Source organism: Oncorhynchus gorbuscha, linkage group LG09 (assembly GCF_021184085.1).
Source record: "Oncorhynchus gorbuscha isolate QuinsamMale2020 ecotype Even-year linkage group LG09, OgorEven_v1.0, whole genome shotgun sequence".
NCBI classification, from domain to species: Eukaryota; Metazoa; Chordata; class Actinopteri; order Salmoniformes; family Salmonidae; genus Oncorhynchus; species Oncorhynchus gorbuscha.
In genome coordinates this window covers 25,515,077-25,541,474 of record NC_060181.1, presented here as the reverse complement: position 1 = coordinate 25,541,474, position 26,398 = coordinate 25,515,077, and the positions used below count along the sequence as shown (strand labels likewise).

At 46.4% G+C, this 26,398-nt stretch overlaps 1 protein-coding gene across 6 annotated transcripts in view; it reads left to right on the top strand.

Moving 5' to 3' along the window:
• LOC124043320 (triple functional domain protein-like) overlaps positions 1 to 26,398 on the top strand; it is a 130,421-nt gene that overhangs the window by 60,364 nt on the left and 43,659 nt on the right. For all 6 annotated transcript variants that reach the window (XM_046361813.1, XM_046361815.1, XM_046361812.1 and 3 more), the window contains 26 exons: positions 1,847 to 1,951; positions 2,107 to 2,303; positions 2,430 to 2,643; positions 6,183 to 6,305; positions 6,815 to 7,006; positions 12,205 to 12,336; positions 12,683 to 12,913; positions 13,612 to 13,734; positions 13,991 to 14,182; positions 14,322 to 14,491; positions 17,515 to 17,689; positions 18,556 to 18,751; positions 18,900 to 19,066; positions 20,189 to 20,308; positions 20,527 to 20,718; positions 21,111 to 21,260; positions 21,489 to 21,603; positions 21,694 to 21,809; positions 22,300 to 22,422; positions 22,623 to 22,820; positions 24,300 to 24,415; positions 24,850 to 24,916; positions 25,347 to 25,456; positions 25,655 to 25,724; positions 25,978 to 26,067; positions 26,156 to 26,248. In XM_046361813.1, the coding sequence (XP_046217769.1) occupies positions 1,847 to 1,951; positions 2,107 to 2,303; positions 2,430 to 2,643; positions 6,183 to 6,305; positions 6,815 to 7,006; positions 12,205 to 12,336; positions 12,683 to 12,913; positions 13,612 to 13,734; positions 13,991 to 14,182; positions 14,322 to 14,491; positions 17,515 to 17,689; positions 18,556 to 18,751; positions 18,900 to 19,066; positions 20,189 to 20,308; positions 20,527 to 20,718; positions 21,111 to 21,260; positions 21,489 to 21,603; positions 21,694 to 21,809; positions 22,300 to 22,422; positions 22,623 to 22,820; positions 24,300 to 24,415; positions 24,850 to 24,916; positions 25,347 to 25,456; positions 25,655 to 25,724; positions 25,978 to 26,067; positions 26,156 to 26,248 (3,777 nt within the window). The remainder of the gene's footprint in view (positions 1 to 1,846; positions 1,952 to 2,106; positions 2,304 to 2,429; positions 2,644 to 6,182; positions 6,306 to 6,814; positions 7,007 to 12,204; positions 12,337 to 12,682; positions 12,914 to 13,611; positions 13,735 to 13,990; positions 14,183 to 14,321; positions 14,492 to 17,514; positions 17,690 to 18,555; positions 18,752 to 18,899; positions 19,067 to 20,188; positions 20,309 to 20,526; positions 20,719 to 21,110; positions 21,261 to 21,488; positions 21,604 to 21,693; positions 21,810 to 22,299; positions 22,423 to 22,622; positions 22,821 to 24,299; positions 24,416 to 24,849; positions 24,917 to 25,346; positions 25,457 to 25,654; positions 25,725 to 25,977; positions 26,068 to 26,155; positions 26,249 to 26,398) is intronic.

Sequence of the window (26,398 nt, the reverse complement as noted above, 5' to 3'; positions counted from 1 at the left end):
AATGACCTGTAATAGTGTTGAAAATCCGAGCGTTGCAATAATGCGGTGAAGCTCTAGGTTATTAGATGAGATTTATTCGCTGGTTTTATTTGCCGTGTCTGGGCTGTGTGGAGTGCTACTTTTGATGTTGTATTAAGTTGACACACACACACACAGCCCTCCACACAGCCACCCTGTTAGAGCACTGCTGTGGTATTGGGTTGTCTCAGAGGGCTTTATTGATTGGTTGATGGTGTATAAAGCCGTGTGTCACTGTCAGCCAGTCGCCATAGGGCAGAACACACGCCATTCAACACCACCCGTTCTCTTTACCCTGCTGTGTGCGCGAGGCCAATGTGTGTCAAATCAAATGCTATTTGTCACATGCCGAATACAACAAGTACTCCTTACCGTGAAATGTTTACTTACAAGCCCTTAACCAACAATGACACTTAAAAAAAGTAACTAGTAAAATAAAGTAACACAATAAACAAAAAACAATGAGGCTATATACAGTACAGGAGTCAGAGGTACAGGCTAGTCGAGGTCAGTGAGGTAATATGTACATGTGTGTTTTTCAGCGCCACATTTTGCTCAGTGAAAATCACTTTTCCATCCAAATCTGTGTTATGCTTTTAAAACATTGGAACATTCAATTAACAGCTGGAACAGTCTTCTATAGGAGATGGAGGGGATAGAGAGAAAGATGGAGAGATGGACCAATGCATTCTTACCATTAACAGCTGGAACAGTCTTCTATAGGAGATGGAGGGGATAGAGAGAAAGATGGAGAGATGGACCAATGCATTCTTACCATTAACAGCTGGAACAGTCTTCTATAGGAGATGGAGGGGATAGAGAGAAAGATGGAGAGATGGACCAATGCATTCTTACCATTAACAGCTGGAACAGTCTTCTATAGGAGATGGAGGGGATAGAGAGAAAGATGGAGAGATGGACCAATGCATTCTTACCATTAACAGCTGGAACAGTCTTCTATAGGAGATGGAGGGGATAGAGAGAAAGATGGAGAGATGGACCAATGCATTCTTACCATTAACAGCTGGAACAGTCTTCTATAGGAGATGGAGGGGATAGAGAGAAAGATGGAGAGATGGACCAATGCATTCTTACCATTAACAGCTGGAACAGTCTTCTATAGGAGATGGCTGATGTATTCTTACCTGGACTTGTCAATAGAAGAGAACCCTTAGAATTGTGCTTTACTCTTTCTGTCTGCCTTTCTGTGGTTTTAGAGGGGTTCTCAACTTTTTTTTTCTCTCTTTGTCTGTCTGTCTGTCTTTTCTTTCTGTTATTTCTTTCTTTCGCTAATCTTGCCCACGCAAGGCTTTGTCAGGTCTCTCTCTTCATCCTCTGTCTATCCTTCAATCTGACACAGAGTGTGGGTGTTAACCTTGCTGTGTGGGTTGGTATTATCTTGTCAACATAAATCACTTGAGAACGGAAACAATCTCTCCCATATTTCTCAATCTGTACAGACATTTGACCTTTTCTGAGGTAAAAGTACTTTTTTAAATGTCCCCAAAAACGCAATATGAAATCAGCAGAGTTAATCAAGGTGAGGGAGAACGAGACCGAGAGAGATGACCCTCTGTCGTAACCCCTCCCCTTTTTGTCATAGCCAATCAAATGTGTCTATCTGAGTGTCTGAATCACCATTATTGCTGTGTGTCACTGACACAGTGAGCACGGAGTGGGCGTTGAACTTGAACACAACCAAAAGGCTGTGATGATGTTGTTAGAATTGATTTAAAGCCTTCTATCCCTCCCTCTCTTCCCTTTCTTCCCTTCCCTCTTTACCGTTCCTCCTCATCTCCCCCTCTTCCCCCTCTCCATCTCTCTCTAGACCACCATGGTGTCGTTGGAGGGTCTATCTAAGGTGGTTGACCCCTCCCAGCTGACCTCTGACTTCGAGGGAAGTCTAGAATACAACCATGACGAGTGGATCGAGGTACGACCAGTCAATCAATTAATCAATCAATGGTTTGCCAAAACCAAAATACACCGACGTAAACACACACTTTAGATCTCTTAGTCAGTACTACAACCACAAGTCAATCAATCAATTTATCAATCAATCCATACAGTGTCTTGGTTCTTTTCCAGGTGCGGGTTGCGTTTGAGGAGTTTACGGGGCACGCGGGTCACATGTTGTCGAGGCTGGAGGAGATGCAGGAGGTGGTGGCGAGGAAAGACTTCCCCACGGACCTGGACGGGGCGCGGCGCATGATAGAGGAACACGCCACGCTGAAGAAGAAGGTCATCAAAGCTCCTATAGAGGAACTGGATACGGAGGGACAGAGGTAGGCTACGCACACAGACAAACACCCACACACACACACACACACTCAGACTGATGGTGAGGCTAATTTTACACTGCTGGTGGTGGTGTGTGTGTGTGTTATTTCACGTTGCGTCCTCTCTCCCAGGTTGCTGCAGCGTATCCAGAGCAGTGAGTCGTACAGGAACTCTAACGCCAGCGGTGTGTGTAACGCTGACACCCAGGGGCTGGTGCCACGCGTCGCCACCCTGCTGGACAAACTCCACAGCACACGACAACAGCTCCACCAGGCCTGGCACATCAGGAAACTCCAGCTGGACCAGTGTTTCCAGCTCCGCCTCTTCGAACAGGATGCTGAGAAGGTACCATGGATGGAGGTTAAAGGAAAAGACAACCGCTAGTGGGATTTATATGTGTGTGTAGGGGTCTGAATAGATCCAGTGTAATAGACTGATAGAGTATAATTGATACCGTCAATAGTTACTGTAGAATAGACAGATAGCAGTGTTGGACTGCGGTAAGGGCTTGTTGCTAGGACACGATAGACAGTAGTTAGCTCTGAAGAGGCTCTTGGTATTCTCTTATGACACTCAGCACATCTCTCTTCTTCCTGTGCCTAGTGATTCACAGATGTATGTATGTACACACACACACATACAGTACCAGTCAAAAATGTTGACACACCTACTCATTCAAAGGTTTTTCTTTATTTTTACTATTTTCTACATTGTAGAATAATAGTGAAGATATCAACACTATGAAATAGCACATATGGAATCATGTAGTAACCAAAAAAGTGTTAAACAAATCCAAATATATTTTAGATTCTTCAAAGTAGCCACAATTTGCCTCATCCTAAGATTTATATATTTCTTAATTCCATTATTTTACTTTTAGATTTGTGTATATTGTTGTGAATTGTTAGATATTACGGCACTGTTGGAGCTAGGAACACAAGCAATAACATCTGCTAAATATGTGTATATGACCAATAAAATGTGATTGGATTTTGATTTGATGACAGCTTTGTACACTCTTGGCATTCTCTCAACCAGCTTCACCTGGAATGCTTTTCCAACAGTCTTGAAGGAGTTCCCAAAACCACTACCGTTCAAAAATTTGGTGTACATTAGAAATGTCCTTGTTTTTCATGAAAACATACAGGAAATCAGTGGCAAAATTAATAGGAGATATAGTCATTATAAATAAGGATTTTTAATTGAAATAATAATGTGTTTAATTGAAATAATAATGTGAAATAATAACTTTGCTTTCGTCAAAGAGTCCTCCATTTGCAGCAATTACAGCCTTATACAGACCTTTGGCATTCTAGTTGTCAATTTGTTAAGGTAATCTGAAGAGATTTCACCCCATGCTTCCTGATGCACCTCCTACAAGTTGGATTGACTTGATGGACACTTCTTACGTACCATACGGTCAAGCTGCTCCCACAAAAGCTCAGTAGGGTTTAGATCTGGTGACTACTGGCCACTCCATTATAGACAGAACACCAGCTGACTGCTTCTTCCCTAAATAGTTATTGTACAGTTTGGAGTTGTGCTTTAGGTCATTGTCCTGTTGTAGGAGGAAATTGGCTCCAATTAAGCGCCGTCCACAGGGTATGGCATGGTGTTGCAAAATGGAGAGATAGCCTTCCTTCTTCAAGATCCCTTTTACCCTGTACAAATCTCCCACTTTACCACCACCAAAGCACCCCCAGACCATCACATTGTGTCCACCATGCTTGACAGATGGCGTCAAGCACTCCTCCCTCCAGCATCTCCAGCATTTTTTCTGCATCTCACGAATGTTCTTTGTGATTCGAACACCTCAGACTTAGATTCGTCTGTCAATAACAATTTTTTCCAATCTTCCTCTGTCCAGTGTCTGTGTTCTTTTGCCCATCTTAATTTTTCTTTTTACTGACCAGTGTGAGATATGTTTTTTTCTTTGCAACTCTGCCTAGAAGGCCAGCATCCCGGAGTCGCCTCTTCACTGTTGAGACTGGTGTTTTGCGGGTACTATTTACTAAAGCTGCCAGTTGAGGCCTTGAGGCGTCTGTTTCTCAAACTAGACACTCTAATGTACATGTCCTCTTGCTCAGTTGTGCACCGGGGCCTCCCACTCCTTTCTATTCTAGTTAGAGCCAGTTTGCGCTGTTCTGTGAAGGGAGTACGTTGTACGAGATCTTCTGTTTCTTGGCAATTTCTCATATGGAATAGCCTTCATTTCTCAGAACAAGAATAGACTGATGAGTTTCAGAAGAAAGTCCTTTGTTTCTGGCCATTTTGAGCCTGTAATCGAACCCACAAATGCTGATAATCCAGATACTCAACTAGTCTGAAGAAGGCCAGTTGTATTGCTTCTTTAATCAGAACAACAGTTTTCAGCTGTGATAACATAATTCCAAAAGGGTTTCCTAATGATCAATTATCCTTTTAAAATGGTAAACTTGGATTAACTCACACAACGTGCCATTGGAACACAGGAGTGATGGTTGCTGATAATGGGCCTCTGTACGCCTATGTAGATATCCATAAAAAATCAGCAGTTTCCAGCTACAATAGTCATTTACAACATTAACAATGTCAACACTATATTTCTGATCAATTTGATGTTATTTTAATGGACAAAAATGTGCTTTTCTTTCTAAAACAAGGACATGTCTAAGTGACCCCAAACGTTTGAACCTACTCTTCGTCTCACAAAGACACGGCGTTTGGATCCCAAAATCTCAAATTTGAACTCTTCAGACCAAAGGACAGCTTTCTACTGGTCTAATGTCCATTGTACCTGTTTCTTGGCCCAAGCAAGTCTCTTCTTCTCATTGGTGTCCTTTAGTGGTGAATTCTTTGCAGCAATTCGACCATGAAGTTCTGATTCACAGTCTCCTCTGAATAGTTGATGTTGAGATGTCTGTTACTTGAACTCTGAAGCATTTATTTGGGCTGCAATTTCTGAGGCTGGTAACTCTAATGAACTTATCCTCTGCAGCAGAGATAACTCTGGGTCTTCCTTCCTCTGACGGTTCTCATGAGAGACAGTTTCATCATAGCGCTGGATGGTTTTGAAGACTGCACTTGAAGAAACTTTAGAAGTTCTTGACATTTTCTGGATTGACTGACCTTCATGTCTTAAAGTAATGATGGACTGCCGTTTCTCTTTGCTTATTTGAGCTGTTCTTGCCATAATATGGACTTGGTCTTTTACAAAATAAGGCTATCTTCTGTATACCATCCCTACCTTGCCACAGCACAACTGATTGGCTCAAACACATTAAAATTCCACAAATTAACTTTTAACAAGGCACACCTGAGAATTGAAATGCATTCCAGGTGACTAAGCTGGTTGAGAGAAGGCCAAGAGTGTGCAAATCTGTCAAGGCAAAGTGTGGCTATCTCAAATATAAACTATATTTTGATTTGTTTAACTTTTTTGGTTATTACATGATTCCATATGTGTTATTTCCCAGTTTTGATATCTTCACTATTATTCTACAATGTAAAAAAATAGGAAAAATAAAGAAAAATACACACACACACACACACACACACACACACACACACACACACACACACACACACACACACACACACACACACACACACACACACACACACACACACACACACACACACACACACACACACACACACACACACACACACACACACACACACACACTTGCAAGACAGTGTTTTTGCACACTCACGTTTCTACATTCACACGTGCAAGCATACATACACATACAGTAGTCTCGCTAAGCAGTATACAGTACACAAAATGATACACCCACACACAAGCACAATGATACAGACCCAAGTACACTCTACTGTCTGTAGCTGTTAGCTGCCTGCACTATCCCGTCTTTAACGTGTGTGTTTGGGTGTCTTTCCCTCAGATGTTTGATTGGATAATGGCCAACAAGGGTCTGTTCCTGGCCGGCTACACCGAGATCGGCAACAACCACCCACACGCCATGGAGCTACAGACGCAGCACAACCACTTTGCTATGAACTGCATGGTAAGAACACACACACACACACCGAGCAGCAGGCTATTACACAGCTAGAAGCTGTATCCATACAGGTTTACATAATGGTTCTGAAACGGATGTCTTTAAAGCAGGAGATGAATCGACTGTTTTGCCTCAGCTAGATGATGACTCTGCAGATGGAAACGCGCACTGACATTTAGCGCTGCACTAAAATCAATACAAGCTCTCTCTCGGGTGCACACACACCCTGTCTAGTTGAGGCTTGGTCCATAGGGAATCCATAGGTAGCTATTACAAAGCTGGCATCCTTCCATACTGACATCACTCCAATCCTTTCTACAACCAGAATCTGGAAAGTGCGTTAAATTGGAGTTTTCGGTATGGACTTAGTGCTTACTCCATTTTCTGTTGTTGTTGTTATTATTATTATTATTATTATTGTGAAATATCTGTATGCTTATTTGTCTAGTATCTGAATAGATAAATAAACCAAATCAATGTTTCTCTCCCTCACCCCAATCCCCTTCCCGCTCCAGAACGTGTATGTGAACATCAACAGGATAATGGCAGTGGGTAACAGGCTATTGGAGTCTGGTCACTATGCCTCGGTGCAGATTAAACAGATCTCAGGTCAGCTGGAAGCGGAGTGGAAAGCCTTCGCTGCGGCCCTGGACGAACGCAGCACACTGCTGGAGATGTCTGCCGCCTTCCACCAGAAATGTGACCAGGTGGGTGGTGGCGGTACAGACACTCGTCACACGCAGGAACACATTAGAGGTCGACCGATTAATTAGGGCCGATTTTCAAGTTTTCATAACAATCGGAAATCTGTATTTTTGGACACCGATTTGGCCAATTTAAAAATATCTATTTTTATTTTTAACACCTTTATTTAATCTTCATTTAACTAGGCAAGTCAGTTAAGAAGGTGGGTTAACTGCCTCGTTCAGGGGCAGAACGACAGATTCAATCTTGCAACCTTGCAGTTAACTAGTCCAACGCTCTAACCACCTGATTACATTGCACTCCACGAGGAGCCTGCCTGTTACGCGAATGCAGTAAGCCAAGGTAAGTTGCGAGCTAGCATTAAACTTATCTTTAAAAAAAATCTATCATAATCACTAGTTAACTACACATGGTTGATGATATTACTAGTTTATCTAGCTTGTCCTGCGTTGCATATAATCTGACTGAGCATACAAGCATACAAGTATCTGACTGAGCGGTGGTAGGCAGCAGCAGGCTCGTAAGCATTCATTCAAACAGCACTTTCGTGCGTTTTGCCAGCAGCTCTCCGTTGTGCTTCAAGCATTGCGCTGTTTATGACTTCAAGCATATCAACTCCCGAGATGAGGCTGGTGTAAATGGCTAGCTAGTTAGCGGGGTGCGCGCTAATAGCGTTTCAAACGTCACTCGCTCTGAGACTTGGAGTGGTTGTTTCCCTTGCTCTGCATGGGTAATGCTGCTTCGAGGGTGGCTGTTGTCGTTGTGTTCCTGGTTCGAGCCCAGAGAGGAGCGAGGATGCACAAAGTAGATGTCCTAACCGACTTGCCAAAACTATAGTTTGTTAACAAGAAATTTGTGGAGTGGTTGAAAAATGAGTTTTAATGACTCCAACCTAAGTGTATGTAAACTTCTGACTTCAACTGTACATACATACACATACTCTAGTGTGTGTGATCTCTGTATGATGAGAGTGTGCAGTGAGATTACAAATAGATTAGAATCCTACTGTGTTGGTTTGTTTAATATTCCCATGTGACTTCTTCTTTTATTTTATTCTTTGCTACGTCTTCTTGTCCCCCACGTTGAAATCGGGGAGGGGATTGTGGATCGGTCTCCATCCGTCCATCTGGCAGTCCGTTTGTATGTTTGTCACACGCGATATCTCAGACAGCGCTGGCCTGATTTTGACAAAACTTGGGTGAATGATGCGTCTTGCCAAAGAGATCCGGCATTTACAACTTACACTGATTGGCGGGAGCTATAGTAATGGACTGAAATGTGTGAGTTGCACCAGAGAGGAAGAGGCAAAGCGAGAGGGATAACTGGGCCCAAAATCTGTCTTCTCCAGCAGGTGCCGCTTTTTCTTTGGCACAGTACATGGAATACAGGGAGTGGATTAGCTAAAGAGACTGCAGGGCTCGACATTCAGGGCTGCCCACTGGCCAGGCAACATCTGCCGAGCTCATCGGGACAGTTAATCATGCTTTCATATGGCCCCTACGTTTCCAAAATCAGATTCACAGAAATACACTGTATTTATAAAAACTGTAAAATCACATGATGTTATTAGTGCCAGTGGGAGTTTTTTTCAGGACATTAAACAAGCAACAAGATCATATTTAGTCTGTAATCCAGCTAATGATTAGCCTATTGTGGTAGAAAATGCAGAGGAGCAACCCCATGCTTCAGCCATGTAGCCACGAGGTTGCATCAGATAGTTGATCATGCTTCAGCCATGTAGCCACGAGGCTGCATCAGATAGTTGATCATGCTTCAGCCATGTAGCCACGAGGCTGCATCAGATAGTTGATCATGGTTCAGCCATGTAGCCACGAGGCTGCATCAGATAGTTGATCATGTTTCAGCCATGTAGCCACGAGGTTGCATCAGATAGTTGATCATGCTTCGGCCATGTAGCCATGAGGCTGCATCAGACCTTTAGTTAACCAGGTAGGCAAGTTGAGAACAAGTTCTCATTTACAATTGCGACCTGGCCAAGATAAAGCAAAGCAAAGCAGTTCGACACATACAACGACACAGAGTTACACATGGAGTAAAACAAACATACAGTCAATAATACAGTATAAACAAGTCTATATACGATGTGAGCAAATGAGGTGAGATAAGGGAGGTAAAGGCAAAAAAAGGCCATGGTGGCAAAGTAAATACAATATAGCAAGTAAAACACTGGAATGGTATATTTGCAATGGAAGAATGTGCAAAGTAGAAATAAAAATAATGGGGTGCAAAGGAGCAAAATTAATTAATTAATTAAATACAGTAGTGAAAGAGGTAGTTGTTTGGGCTAAATTATAGGTGGGCTATGTACAGGTGCAGTAATCTGTGAGCTGCTCTGACAGTTGATGCTTAAAGCTAGTGAGGGAGATAAGTGTTTCCAGTTTCAGAGATTTTTGTAGTTTGTTCCAGTCATTGGCAGCAGAGAACTGGAAGGAGAGGTGGCCAAAGAAAGAATTGGTTTTGGGGGTGACTAGAAGATATATACCTGCTGGAGCGTGTGCTACAGGTGGGAGATGCTATGGTGACCAGCGAGCTGAGATAAGGGGGGACTTTACCTAGCAGGGTCTTGTAGATGACATGGAGCCAGTGGGTTTGGCGACGAGTATGAAGCGAGGGCCAGCCAACGAGAGCGTACAGGTCGCAATGGTGGGTAGTATATGGGGCTTTGGTGACAAAACGGATTGCACTGTGATAGACTGCATCCAATTTGTTGAGTAGGGTATTGGAGGCTATTTTGTAAATGACATCGCTAAAGTCGAGGATTGGTAGGATGGTCAGTTTTACAAGGGTATGTTTGGCAGCATGAGTGAAGGATGCTTTGAGGGGAAATAGGAAGCCAATTCTAGATTTAACTTTGGATTGGAGATGTTTGATATGGGTCTGGAAGGAGAGTTTACAGTCTAACCAGACACCTAAGTATTTGTAGTTGTCCACCTATTCTAAGTCAGAGCTGGTCAGAGTAGTGATGTTGGACAGGCGGGCAGGTGCAGGTAGCGATCGGTTGAATAGCATGCATTTAGTTGTACTTGTATTTAAGAGCAATTGGAGGCCACGGAAGGAGAGTTGTATGTCATTGAAGCTTGCCTGGAGGGTTGTTAACACAGTGTCCAGAGAAGGGCCAGAAGTATACAGAATGGTGTCGTCTGCGTAGAGGTGGATCAGAGACTCACCAGCAGCAAGAGCGACCTCATTGATGTATACAGAAAAGAGAGTCTGTCCAAGAATTGAACCCTGTGGCACCCCCATAGAGACTGCCAGAGGTCCGGACAGCAGGCCCTCCGATTTGACACACTGAACTCTATCAGAGAAGTAGTTGGTGAACCAGGCGAGGCAATCATTTGAGAAACCAAGGCTGTCGATCTGCCGATGAGGATGTGGTGATTGACAGAGTCGAAAGCCTTCGCCAGATCAATGAATACGGCTGCACAGTAATGTTTCTTATCGATGGCGGTTAAGATATCGTTTAGGACCTTGAGCGTGGCTGAGGTGCACCCATGACCAGCTCTGAAACCAGATTGCATAGCAGAGAAGGTATGGTGAGATTCGAAATGGTCGGTAATCTGTTTGGTGACTTGGCTTTCGAAGACCTTAGAAAGGCATGGTAGGATAGATATAGGTCTGTAGCAGTTTGGGTCAAGAGTATCCCCCCCTTTGAAGAGGGGGATGACCGCAGCTGCTTTCCAATCTTTGGGAATCTCAGACGACACGAAAGAGAGGTTGAACAGGCTAGTAATAGGGGTGGCAACAATTTCGGCAGATAATTTTAGAAAGAAAGGGTCCAGATTGTCTAGCCTGGCTGATTTGTAGGGGTCCAGATTTTGCAGCTCTTTCAGAACATCAGCTGAACGGATTTGGGAGAAGGAGAAATGGGGAAGGCTTGGGCGAGTTGCTGTGGGGGGTGTAGTGCTGTTGACCGGGGTAGGAGTAGCCAGGTGGAAAGCATGGCCAGCCGTAGAAAAATGCTTATTGAAATTCTCAATTATGGTGGACAAGTGATCATGGTTCAGCCATGTAGCCACAAGGTTGCATCAGATAGGTGATCATGCTTCAGCCATGTAGCCACGAGGCTGCATCAGACAAGTGATCATGCTTCAGCCATGTAGCCACGAGGCTGCATCAGACAGGTGATCATGCTTCAGCCATGTAGCCACGAGGCTGCATCAGACAAGTGATCATGCTTCAGCCATGTAGCCACGAGGCTGCATCAGACAGGTGATCATGCTTCAGCCATGTAGCCACGAGGCTGCATCAGACAAGTGATCATGCATGTATAATTTGCTTTCCTGTGATCTTGGCCCAGTTTTCACTTGCTACTGGCCCGGTGTGGCACTCTCAAATTTACTTGAATGTCAAGCCCTGGACTGGTACCCAGGTGAGCTGCCTTCCATTTTGTGGGGGGATGTTTACTGTTGCTTTGTTTTTCTTTAATGTTTTTTTTATTTGTTTTCCTCTATTGTCCCATCAGGATTGAAATAATTTACAAAGAACTAACCTAGCCATGTGCCATCCAGGTTATCATGGTGGAATCATTTACAAATAACTAACCTAGCCATGTGCCATCCAGATTATCATGGTAGAATAATTTACAAAGAACTAACCTAGCCATGTGACATCCAGGTTATCATGGTGGAATAATTTACAAAGAACTAACCTAGCCATGTGACATCCAGGTTATCATGGTGGAATCATTTACAAAGAACTAACCCAGCCATGTGACATCCAGGTTATCATGGTGGAATCATTTACAAAGAACTAACCCAGCCATGTGACATCCAGGTTATCATGGTGGAATCATTTACAAAGAACTAACCCAGCCATGTGACATCCAGGTTATCATGGTGGAATCATTTACAAAGAACTAACCCAGCCATGTGACATCCAGGTTATCATGGTAGAATAATGCACTGACTCTCAAAATATTTCCAAAATGAGCAATACATAGTTACTAGACACTGCACTGTGTGTGTGTTCCTCTCTATAGTAAATGAGTAACATGGACTCGTGGTGTAAAGTGTGTGTGTAATGTGTGTGTGTCCCTGTCTCTACAGTACATGGGTAATGTGGACTCGTGGTGTAAAGTGTGTGTGTAATGTGTTTGTGTCCCTGTCTCTACAGTACATGGGTAATGTGGACTCGGGGTGTAAAGCGTGTGTGTAATGTGTTTGTGTCCCTGTCTCTACAGTACATGGGTAATGTGGACTCGTGGTGTAAAGCGTGTGGAGAGGTGGATCTACCCTCGGAGCTCCAGGACCTAGAGGATGCTATCCACCACCACCAGGGCCTCTACGAACACATCACTGCTGCCTACTCAGAGGTAAACAGCACTGCTGCATACCCAGAGGTAACATAATGTGTGTTGGTGTAGGTGTGGGTCAGTGGAATCTGCTCGGAGGAGGGGCTCATTGTAAAGGCTGGAATTGAGTTAATGGAATGTTAACAAACACATCAAACATATGAAAACCACATTTGACTCCATTCCATGAATACCATTCCAGCCATTACAATCAGCCCGTCCTCCTATATCTCTCCCCACCAGCCTCCACTGGTGTAGGTGTGTGTTTGGGGGGGGGGGGGGGGGTATCACTAGCTAGTTCTATACTAACACGTTTGTACATGTGTGTTTGTATGTGCTCAAGCCATTTTACTTCCCCCTCCGCCAGGTCAGTCAGGACGGTAAGGCCCTATTGGATAAGCTCCAGCGCCCTCTGACCCCGGGGGGGGCTGATTCGCTAACGGCCTCGGCCAACTACAGCAAGGCGGTGCACCATGTGCTGGATGTGATACACGAGGTGCTGCACCACCAGAGACAACTGGAGAATATCTGGCAACACCGCAAAGTCCGCCTGCACCAGAGGCTCCAGCTGTGTGTGTTCCAGCAAGACGTACAGCAGGTGTGGACTAGTTCTGACCCTGTGTGGCTCAGTTGGGAAGAGCCAGGCTCTAGCCATGCCAAGGTTGTGTGTTCAATACTCGCAGGGATCACATAAATGATACACATACTGGAAATGTATGGAAACACTAATAGGCATCACCCTTGTAGCCAAGGTAACTGTTGCCATTGCGATACTGCTGGCCAGTATCCTGGTGAGGGGTATTCTGCCAAGTGGTAGAGGGAGAGAGAGTGGGATGGAGAAAGATCTGAGAAGGAGGGAGAGATCAGGACAAGGAAGGTGTGAAGAGGGAGAAAGATCTGAGATCTGAGAAGGAGGGAGAGATCAGGACAAGGAAGGTGTGAAGAGGGAGAAAGAAAGGCGGAAGGAACATGAGGGTTTTGTTTAGAATGGATACAGCTTTTGTCAAACTTGACTTTTCATAGCAGGTTTAGGGGAATTAATTGAGCAGGTAAGGGGAGTTAGGTTGAGGCTAGGAAAAGCGCAAGGGTTAGCTAAAATGCGTCAATTTGACAAAAGCTGTCCCCTATCTAGAAATGACCAGATGGGAGGGACCTCATCCTCTCTGTCATCTACCTTCCTCTGCCTACTGACTGGAGTAGTATGCTGTTTTCTCTCTCACGACAACCCCTTTCCCCTCTGCCCCACAGCCTGAACTTCTATGCCACTTAGCTAACTGCATGCTTGTGTGTGTGCAGGTTCTGGACTGGATAGAGAACCACGGGGAGGCGTTCCTCAGTAAACACACAGGCGTTGGGAAGTCCCTCCATCGAGCCAGAGCGCTACAGAAACGACACGAGGACTTCGAGGAGGTCGCCCAGGTAGGACGCCTCTCTTCATGTCTCTGCTTTCACCTTTTCTCTCTTTACTTTTCCTCTCTTCATCTTCCCATTTCCCTTTCCTCTCTCCATCACATACTCTCTCTTTCTCCATCTTTGCACTAACTACTGTCTCTCCCTCCTCCCCTTCTCCCTTTCTCTTGTTAACTGTCCTCCCTCTTTTCTTCTCCTCCGTCACTCCCCCTCTCTGTCTCTCTCCTCTGTTTTTCTCTGTGTGCTGCTTCTGTCCCTCCTCCAGAACACCTATACTAACGCTGACAAGCTGCTGGAGGCAGCAGAGCAGCTGGCCCAGACAGGAGAGTGTGACCCAGAGGAGATCTACCAGGCAGCCCACCAGCTGGAGGACCGGATCCAGGACTTTGTCAGGAGGGTGGAGCAACGCAAAGTCCTGCTGGACATGTCTGTCGCCTTCCACACACATGTCAAAGAGGTACAGGGTGGGAGGGAGGGAGAGTGTGGGGGTGGGGTGGGGCAGTGGGTGGAGATGGAGGGGTGCGTGCGTTGTGATGTAGTGCAACATCTTACGGGACTGTGTGTGTGCGACATGTTAATCATCTCTCTGTCCCTAGCTGTGGACGTGGCTGGAGGAGCTGCAGAAGGAGCTGTTAGATGATGTGTATGCTGAGTCTGTGGAGGCGGTGCAGGATCTGATCAAACGCTTCAGCCAGCAGCAGCTGACCATCCTGCAGGTCACTGTCAATGTCATCAAGGAGGGAGAGGACCTCATCCAGCAGCTCAGGTAGAACACACACACACACCGTGTGCACACAGACGTACACACATACTCACACACTCAACACACACACACACACACACCGTGTGCACACAGACGTACACACATACTCACACACTCAACACACACACACACCGTATGCACACAGACGTACACACATACTCACACACTCAACACACACACACACCGTGTGCACACAGACGTACACACATACACACATACTCACACACTCACACACTCAACAACACACACACACACACCGTGTGCACACAGACGTACACACATACTCACACACTCACACACACACACACACACACCGTGTGCACACAGACGTACACACATACTCACACACTCAACACACACACACCGTGTGCACACAGACGTACACACATACTCACACACTCAACACACACACACACCGTGTGCACACAGACGTACACACATACTCACACACTCAACACACACACACACACCGTGTGCACACAGACGTACACACATACTCACACACTCAACACACACACTCAACACACACACACCGTGTGCACACAGACGTACACACATACTCACACACTCAACACACACACACACACACACACACACACACACACACACACACACACACACACACACACACACCGTGTGCACACAGACGTACACACATACTCACACACTCACACACACACACACACTACACACACACACTCACACACACACACACACACCGTGTGCACACAGACGTACACACATACTCACACACTCAACACACACACACACACCGTGTGCACACAGACGTACACGCATACTCAACACACACTAACACACACAAACACACACACCGTGTGCACACAGACATACACGCATACTCACACACTCAACACACACACAATGAATTAGAAGAAACTGTGCAGAAGGTGAGTAGGATGGAAGAGAGAAGAGGAGGAGGAGGAGGAGAGGAAGATGAAAGAAAACAACAGCATCCTCACATAGCGGACTGCCAGATGAGAGAGAAAGAGAGAGAGGCAATAGAAGGGGAGAGATGGAGAGAAGCAGTAGGTTGAGAGTTAGAGAGTTTCATGTATTTGACACCTCTGACCATGATTCTGGTTCTATTTACATCAAGTGTGTGAGTCTGAGACCTAGCCCTCAACACACACTAAAGCCCCCCCCCCCCCCCCCCCCCCCCCCGTCTGGTGTATTCTCTCCTCTGGGTATTGTTACATAATGCTGGTTACATAAGTGTGGTTAATTATGTAGAATCCCCAGAACTCTGCTACAATGCTGTGTCTGTGTGTATATGTGGCTTACACAGGGCTTAGACTCTGATGTGTTAGCTAACTTTGGACCAGAGCTTGCACTTGACTCTCAGTTCCATGACATTACACATATAATGCCTCCAAGAGTTTTCGAGAGCCAGAGCCAGACGAATTATCTTTGAAAGAGGGTCCTGAAAAAGGGACGTTTCTTTTTTTGCTGAGTTTGTCTTACCTTTTTGTAGTTAATAAATCCAATGTGAAACGTGATAACTATAGTATCCTTAACTAGCATGGAAAGTTTATCAATTGTTCTCTAATTAAAATTCTCTCTCCTTAATTTCAGTAGCTACAATAGAATATGCATGCGTTGGAGGAAGGGGGAGGGGCTACTGTAGAATATGCATGCTTTGGAGGGAGGGGCTACAGTAGAATATGCATGTGTCAGGGGGAGGGGTTACAGTAGAATATGCATGCTTTGGAGGGAGGGGGAGGGGCTACAGTAGAACATGCATGCTTCAGAGGGAGGGGCAGGTAGCCTACACACACAAACTGGCAAAGATTTTCAGCTGGCAGGCAGGCAGACACTGGAAAACGTTTCTAAGTGACAGTGAGGGTAGGCAACAACATCTCCTCCCCGCTGATCCTCAACACGGGGGCCCCACAAGGGTGCGTTCTGAGCCCTCTCCTGTACTCCCTGTTCACCCACGACTGCGTGGCCACGCACGCCTCCAACTCAATCATCAAGTTTGCGGACGACACAACAGTGGTAGGCTTGATTACCAACAATGACGAGACGGCCTACAGGGAGGAGGTGAGGGCCCTCGGAGTGTGGTGTCAGGAAAATAACCTCACACTCAACGTCAACAAAACTAAGGAGATGATTGTGGACTTCAGGAAACAGCAGAGGGAACACCCCCCTATCCACATCGATAGAACAGTAGTGGAGAGGGTAGCAAGTTTTATATCACTAGCCACTTTAAACAATGCTACCTTATATAATGTTACTTACCCTACATTATTCATCTCATATGCATATGTATATACTGTACTCTATATCATCGACTGCATCCTTATGTAATACATGTATCACTAGCCACTTTAACTATGCCACTTTGTTTACTTTGTCTACATACTCATCTCATATGTATATACTGTACTCGATACCAGCTACTGTATGCTGCTCTGTACCATCACTCATTCATATATCCTTATGTACATATTCTTTATTCCCTTACACTGTGTATAAGACAGTAGTTTTGGAATTGTTAGTTAGATTACTTGTTGGTTATCACTGCATTGTCGGAACTAGAAGCACACGCATTTTGCTACACTCGCATTAACATCTGCTAACCATGTGTATGTGACAAATACAATTTGATTTGATTTGTGAGGGATTTGCATAGGTGCTTTGTGTTTTTTTGTGGGACTGTGAAAAAAAATCCTGGAATAACGTTATTAACCGGTTCCCATGCTTTTACAATTATGAACAGTATAGATCACTTATGTTCTCGTTTTTCTGTTCTCTTCCCTGAACTGGTTCCAAACCCTGGTAAATGCACATGTCCAATTGTTTGTGTGTGTACGTTTTCTTCAATATGTGTGTGTGTGTGTGTGTGTGTGTGTGTGTGTGTGTGTGTGTGTGTGTGTGTGTGTGTGTGTGTGTGTGTGTGTGTGTGTGTGTGTGTGTGTGTGTGTGTGTGTGTGTGTGTGTGTGTGTGTGTGTGTGTGTGTGTGTGTGTGTGTGTGTGTGTGTGTGTGTGTTCTCTCCTATGGTAGGGACTCTGCTATCTCCAGTAACAAGACTCCCCACAACAGCTCCATCAACCACATAGAGAGTGTGTTACTGCAGCTGGACGAGGCCCAGGCTCAGATGGAGGAGCTGTTTCAGGAGAGGAAGATCAAACTAGAACTCTTCCTACAACTACGCATCTTTGAAAGGGACGCCATCGATGTGAGTGTATGGTGGGGGTGGAAAGGGTGTGTGTGGCAGAGGAGGTCTGGTGAACTACCCTTGTCTAGACTTTAGCTCAGTGAGATAACGTAGTCTTCTGTTTTTAGATTACCCGATGACACGTGTGTGTGAATCCTCCCTTGTGTGTGTCCACACATGTCTGCATCTACAGTGCCTTCAGAAAGTATCGACACCCCTTGACTTATTCCACAGTCTGAATTTAAAATACCCCAATGTCAAAATGGAATGATGTTTTCAGAAATATTTAGAAATGATTACAAATGTAAACGCTGAAAGGTCTTGCGTCAATAATTATTCAACCCTTTTGTTATGGCAAACCTTCATGTTCAGGAGTAAACATTTACTAAACAAGTCACATAATAAGTTGCATGGACTGTGTGTAATAATAGGGTTTAACATGATTTTTGAATGACTACCTCATCTCTGTACCCCACACATACAATTATCTGTAAGGTCCCTCAGTCGAGCAGTGAATTTCAAACACAGATTCAACCTCAAAGACCAGGGAGGTTTTCCAATGCCTCACAAAGAAGGGCACCTATTGGTAGATGGGTGAAAAAAAAGCAGACATTGAACATCCCTTTGAGCCTGGTGAAGTTATTAATTACACTTTGGATGGAGTATCAATACACCCAGCCACTACAAAGATACAGGTGTCCTTCCTAACTCAGTTGCCGGAGAGGACGGATACCACTCAGGGATTTCTAAAAACATGTTTTCACTTCGTGTGGAGATGAATTCCATTTTGAATTCAGGCTGTAACAACAAAATGTGCAATAAGTCAAGGGGTATAAATACTTTCTGAAGGAACTGTATATATCTCAGCACCCTTCTCTCCCCCCCAGATCATCTCAGACCTGGAGTCGTGGAACGAGGAGTTGACTGTTCAGATGAGTGAGTTTGATACAGAGGACCTGACCCTGGCAGAACAGAGACTCCAGCACCACGCTGACAAGGCCCTGACCATGAACAACCTGACCTTTGATGTCATCCACCAGGGACAGGAACTGCTGCAGTACGTCAACGAAGTACAGGCCTCTGGTGAGTAGCAGCAACACACATGTACCCGAAGGGAGCTTCCATTGAATGACATCCTTTCTCTCTTTCTTCTCTCTCTCTCTCTCTCTCTCTCTCTCTCTCTCTCTCCATCCTCCCTCTCTTCCCGGCTCTCCCTGTCCTCTCCCTCCAGGTGTAGAGTTGCTGTGTGACAGGGATGTGGACATGGCTACTCGTGTTCAGGACCTGCTGGAGTTCCTCCATGAGAAGCAGCAGGAGTTGGACGTAGCAGGCGAACAACACAGGAGACACCTGGAGCAGTGTGTACAGCTGAGACACCTACAGGCCGAAGTCAAACAGGTACACATGAGCACACACACACACACCAGGAGCAGTGTGTGCAGCTGAGACGTCTACAGGCCGAAGTCAAACAGGTACACATGAGCACACACACACACCAGGAGCAGTGTGTGCAGCTGAGACGTCTACAGGCCGAAGTCAAACAGGTACACATGAGCACACACACACACCAGGAGCAGTGTGTACAGCTGAGACGTCTACAGGCCGAAGTCAAACAGGTACACATGAGCACACACACACACCAGGAGCAGTGTGTACAGCTGAGACGTCTACAGGCCGAAGTCAAACAGGTACACATGAGCACACACACACACCAGGAGCAGTGTGTGCAGCTGAGACGTCTACAGGCCGAAGTCAAACAGGTACACATGAGCACAAACACACCAGGAGCAGTGTGTGCAGCTGAGACGTCTACAGGCCGAAGTCAAACAGGTACACATGAGCACACACACACACCAGGAGCAGTGTGTACAGCTGAGACGTCTACAGGCCGAAGTCAAACAGGTACACATGAGCACACACACACACCAGGAGCAGTGTGTACAGCTGAGACGTCTACAGGCCGAAGTCAAACAGGTACACATGAGCACACACACACACCAGGAGCAGTGTGTACAGCTGAGACGTCTACAGGCCGAAGTCAAACAGGTACACATGAGCACACACACACACCAGGAGCAGTGTGTGCAGCTGAGACGTCTACAGGCCGAAGTCAAACAGGTACACATGAGCACACACACACCAGGAGCAGTGTGTGCAGCTGAGACGTCTACAGGCCGAAGTCAAACAGGTACACATGAGCACACACACACACCAGGAGCAGTGTGTACAGCTGAGACGTCTACAGGCCGAAGTCAAACAGGTACACATGAGCACACACACACCAGGAGCAGTGTGTACAGCTGAGACGTCTACAGGCCGAAGTCAAACAGGTACACATGAGCACACACACACCAGGAGCAGTGTGTGCAGCTAGAATACCAGAACCATCAATTGATACCACATTATTTCTCATTATATACCAGTAGAAACACCACTATAGTAAATACCAGGTAAGTACCCGTGGGAACCGTACTAAAATGCTATCTTGATAACTTCTATCCTGGTTCCTGGTCTGTGCAGGTCCTGGGCTGGATCCGTAATGGGGAGTCTATGCTGAATGCTGGTCTGATCACAGCCAGTTCTCTACAGGAAGCAGAACAGCTACAGAGAGAACACGAACAGTTCCAGCATGCCATCGAGGTGAGCTCATCACTCCGCGACGCAACATAACACACTTTCATTCTTATACATTGATAAACAAATGTATCATTTATTCTGTCTGTCTCTCTCTCTCTCTCTCTCTCTCTCTCTGTCCCTTTCTCTCTCTTTCCATCTTTATTTTCCATTATTTTCTCTCTTTCTCCCCATCTGATATTGTATAATATAAACCCTTTGTCTCTCTGCTCTCCTCCTCGTAGAAAACCCACCAGAGTGCTCTGCAGGTGCAGCAGAAGGCTGAGGTGTTACTCCAGGCCAACCACTATGACATGGACCTGATCAGAGACTGTGCTGAGAGTGTAGCGTCCCACTGGCAGCAGCTCATGTTGAAGATGGAGGACAGGCTGAAACTGGTCAACGCCTCTGTAGCCTTCTACAAGACCTCTGAACAGGTAGGGGGCGCCCTCACTGTGCCAGGGGCAGGGGAACGTTTTGAGTCTGGACTAAAGGGGTAGGCAGTTACCAGATGGACATGCTAGAAAGTGCCACTATTGTTACATGATCAACAAGTATGTAGGTGTTTGGAAATGTGCATTATGGGAACTGAAGTTTTAAACCCATCGCTGATCCTAACAGGTGCGTAGTGTGTAGGTGAACCTGGAGCATAAGAGGGAAGAGGACTGGTGTGGCATTATGGGAGCTGTAGTTTATGTACTGTATATATCTGACTGGAACAGGTGTGCAGTGTGTTGGAGAGCCTGGAGCAGGAGTATAAGAGGGAAGAGGACTGGTGTGGCATTATGGGAGCTGTAGTTTATGTACTGTATATATCTGACTGGAACAGGTGTGCAGTGTGTTGGAGAGCCTGGAGCAGGAGTATAAGAGGGAAGAGGACTGGTGTGGGGGGGCTGATAAACTGGGTCCTAACTGTGAGTCAGACCACGTCACCCCCATGATCAGCAAACACCTGGAACAGAAAGAGGCCTTCCTCAAGGTAGACCACGTCACCCCCATGATCAGCAAACACACAGAAAGACACACACACACACACACACACACACACACACACACACACACACACACACACACACACACACACACACACACACACACACACACACACACACACACACACACACACACACACACACACACACACACACAGAGACCAACACACTCATAGCTGTTACCCATGTCCCTAACTGTGTGTGTGCTTCTCTAGGCATGTACCCTGGCCAGACGTAATGCTGATGTGTTCCTGAAGTACATGCACAGGAACAGTGTTAACATGCCTGGGATGCTCAGCCATGTCAAAGCACCGGAACAACAGGTCAAGAGTGAGTATCACACACACACATACATATTATTCCAGAAGAATGCTTTATCAAATACAGTATAATCAAATGTAATATCTGTGTTGCGGTCAGACATCCTGAATGAGTTGTTACAGAGAGAGAACCGTGTTCTCCACTTCTGGACCATGAGGAGACGACGGCTGGACCAGTGTCAGCAATACGTGGTGTTTGAACGCAGTGCCAAACAGGTACACACACAATTTACCTCTCTCTCTCTCTGTCTCTCTTTCTCTCTGTCTGTCTCTCTCTCTCTGTCTGTCTCTTTCTGTCTGTCTGTCTGTCTGTCTGTCTGTCTGTCTGTCTGTCTGTCTGTCTGTCTGTCTGTCTGTCTGTCTGTCTGTCTGTCTGTCTGTCTGTCTGTCTGTCTGTCTGTCTGTCTGTCTGTCTGTCTGTCTGTCTGTCTGTCTGTCTCTGTCTCTGTCTCTGTCTCTGTCTCTGTCTCTCTCTCTCTCTGTATCCCTTTCTCTCAATCTGCCTCTCTCTCTCTCTCTCTCTCTCTCTCTACCTCTCTCTCTCTCTCTCTCTCTCTACCTCTTTTTGTCTTTTGTTTTCTTTCCTAGTCAAAATGGCTGTTCTCTCTGTCCCTTCATTCTCTGTTTCTGTCAGCTCATCTGTAACCTCTGTCTATCTCTCCACTCCAATGTCCACCTGAATGATCTCTGTGTGTGTAATCCTCAGGCTCTAGAGTGGATCCACGACACGGGAGAGTTCTACCTGTCAACACACACCTCCACCGGCTCCAGTATCCACCACACACAGGAGCTGCTGAAGGAGCACGAAGACTTCCACATCACAGCCAGGGTAGGAAGGAACACGCATGCACAGACGTACACACAGAAAGACACACACACACAGACAGACACACACACACACACAGACACACGGACGGACAGGAGGAACTATGTAGACACAGATCTTTACTCCATAATGTTTTTGAAACCTAGCATTACACGTTTAAAATTGAACCCTCTCCTTCTCTCACTCTCACCCCCTCCCCCCAGCAAACAAAAGAGCGTGTGAAGCTGCTGATCCAGCTAGCAGATGGTTTCTGTGATAAGGGCCATAGTCACGCTGTGGAGATAAAGAAGTGGGTGACGGTGGTGGACAAACACTACAGAGACTTCTCCCTGCGTATGGACAAGTACCGGACCAGTCTGGAGAAGGCACTGGGCATCTCATCTGACTCTAACTCCAAGGCTGTAAGTCTGGAGGGTGTGTGGTGGTGGTGGTGGAGGCACTGGGCATCTCATCTGACTCTAACTCCAAGGCTGTAAGTCTGGAGGGTGTGTGGTGGTGGTGGAGGCACTGGGCATCTCATCTGACTCTAACTCCAAGGCTGTAAGTCTGGAGGGTGTGTGGTGGGGGTGGGGGGGCACTGGGCATCTCATCTGACTCTAACTCCAAGGCTGTAAGTCTGGAGGGTGTGTGGTGGGGGTGGGGGGCACTGGGCATCTCATCTGACTCTAACTCCAAGGCTGTAAGTCTGGAGGGTGTGTGGTGGGGGTGGGGGCACTGGGCATCTCATCTGACTCTAACTCCAAGGCTGTAAGTCTGGAGGGTGTGTGGTGGTGGTGGTGGAGGCACTGGGCATCTCATCTGACTCTAACTCCAAGGCTGTAAGTCTGGAGGGTGTGTGGTGGTGGTGGTGGAGGCACTGGGCATCTCATCTGACTCTAACTCCAAGGCTGTAAGTCTGGAGGGTGTGTGGCGGGGGTGGGGGGCACTGGGCATCTCATCTGACTCTAACTCCAAGGCTGTAAGTCTGGAGGGTGTGTGGTGGGGGTGGGGGGGGCACTGGGCATCTCATCTGACTCTAACTCCAAGGCTGTAAGTCTGGAGGGTGTGTGGTGGTGGTGGGGGGGCACTGGGCATCTCATCTGACTCTAACTCCAAGGCTGTAAGTCTGGAGGGTGTGTGGTGGTGGTGGAGGCACTGGGCATCTCATTTGACTCTATCTCCAAGGCTGTAAGTCTGGAGGGTGTGTGGTGGGGGTGGGGAGGCACTGGGCATCTCATCTGACTCTAACTCCAAGGCTGTAAGTCTGGAGGGTGTGTGGTGGGGGTGGGGAGGCACTGGGCATCTCATCTGACTCTAACTCCAAGGCTGTAAGTCTGGAGGGTGTGTGGTGGTGGTGGGGGGGCACTGGGCATCTCATCTGACTCTAACTCCAAGGCTGTAAGTCTGGAGGGTGTGTGGTGGTGGTGGAGGCACTGGGCATCTCATTTGACTCTAACTCCAAGGCTGTAAGTCTGGATGGTGTGTGGTGGTGGTGGAGGCACTGGGCATCTCATCTGACTCTAACTCCAAGGCTGTAAGTCTGGAGGGTGTGTGGTGGTGGTGGAGGCACTGGGCATCTCATCTGACTCTAACTCCAAGGCTGTAAGTCTGGAGGGTGTGTGGTGGTGGTGGGGGGGCACTGGGCATCTCATCGACAGGGTGGGGGGGTGTGGGGGTGGAGGAAGGGGGTTTCCATGTAATGGTTGCTGGAAATATTAATGGAAAAATCCTCTCTGCACACTGAAGAAGGCTTTTACTGAACATGTGTGTATGATGATCCATTCCCTGTGTAAATAAAAGACGTGACGCTCTTTAAAAGTACTTTTTGGTACAGACCTACTGTATTTTTGGGGAAATCATGTCTCCCTCCCTCCATCTCTCCCTCTCCGTCCCTCTCTCAGAGTAAGGATCTTCAGTTGGACATGATCCCGGCCACACCTCAAGGGTCAGAGGTCAAGCTGAGAGATGCGGCTCACGATCTCAACGAGGAGAAACGCAAGTCCGCTCGTAGGAAGGAGTGAGTCATCACTTCCTGAAACCGCATTAGATCGGTCACAGTCATAATGAACCAATTCCAAAGGCAATCAACCAGTTGATCCTGCCTTGGCCTCTTGTCCCCACTCAACACCTCCTATCTAAAAACACACACACACACACACACACACACACACACACACACACACACACACACACACACACACACACACACACACACACACACACACACACACACACACACACACACACACTGCTCTATACAGCCACAGACACGACAATGCATTTTGAAATGCATCCCCATCATAATGCGTTCTGGCCAGGTTATAATAATGTTTTGATGAGACAGTAACTCCTACAGGTCTAAATGAACAGGGCAGACAGACTAAAAGGGTTCTGTTGATAATGCTGTAGATCAGCAGAAGAGGCTAACCATGTGTGTGTTTGTGTGGGCAGGTTTATCATGGCTGAACTGATTCAGACAGAGAAGACCTATGTCAGAGACCTAAGGGAGTGTACGGATGTAAGTTTAGTCTCTCTTTCTCTACCCCCTGACCAAGGGGTGGCAGACTCATCCCATGGAGGGCCGAGTGTTTTTGGTTTTAGTTTTTTCCTTTCAATTAAGACCTAGACAACCAGGTGAGGGGAGCTCCTTACTAATTATTGACCTTAATACATCCATAAAGTACAAGGGAGGAGCGAAAACCCGCGGACACTCGGCCGCCGTGGAATGGGTTTGACACGTGTGCCCCTAACTTATAGTGCGATTCTACTGCCAATGTTTGGCGCCACCGTGTGAAATCTGAACAAAACACATGATCTTCTGAAATGTAGGGTGTCGTGTTGAATTCCATTATATGCAGCGGCTGTGACTTTGTGTATGATTTGATGTGATATATCTGCCCCCTCCGTGTGTGTGATCTAACCCCCTCTCTCCATCCTCCTCCCTCCAGACGTACCTGTGGGAGATGACCAGTGGGGTAGAGGAGATCCCTCCTGGCATCGTCAACAAGGAACACATCATCTTTGGGAACATGGTGGACCTCTATGAGTTCCATCACAAGTATGTAGTTTACATCTGTACCTACAGACAGACAGACAGCAAATGATTGCAGCTGTCCTGATGGGCACTAAACCATTGCTTTTGGTAGTCAAACAGTTGAAACTTGTGGTTCATTTCTAATGTAGAAACACTATACAGTTTTATGGTGTCTGCTCACTCACTCTCTCTTCTTCCCTCTCTCCTCTCCTCCATCATCAGTATCTTCCTCAAAGAGCTGGAGAAATATGAACAGCTACCAGAAGATGTGGGCCACTGCTTCGTCACCTGGGTGTGTGTGTGTGTGTGTGTGTGTGTGTGTGTGTGTGTGTGTGTGTGTGTGTGTGTGTGTGTGTGTGTGTGTGTGTGTGTGTGTGTGTGTGTGTGTGTGTGTGTGTGTGTGTGTGTGTGTGTGTGTGTGTGTGTGTGTGTGTGTGTGTGTGTGTGTGTGATCTCTATTTCTAAATTGTGATAAGTCAACAAGGAAACGTTTGGCTTTGGAATAAATTTGTTTAAACTCTTAAGTTGTATTTCTGTGTGTCCAGGCTGATAAGTTCCAGATGTATGTGAACTACTGTAAGAACAAACCAGACTCCACCCAGCTCATCCTAGAGCACGCCGGTCCCTACTTTGACGTGAGTACCCTCCCATTGGCCCTCACTGTGACGGACAGCTCTTTGCATCCAATCAAATCACTGTGTTTCTCTGTGTGGGCGTGTACAGGAGATCCAGCAGCGGCACCGATTAGCAAACTCCATCTCCTCCTACCTGATCAAGCCTGTTCAGCGAATCACCAAATACCAGCTCCTGCTCAAGGTAACCATAGCAACCCTCTGCTATAAGCCACATACACAACCACAACAAATGTTTGTACCCTGATGTTTACATTGTGATGCGCAAGAATGTAGGGACATGCCTTTTTATTTGGTGAGTAGCTTTTATGCACCCATCACACTAGTTATCATC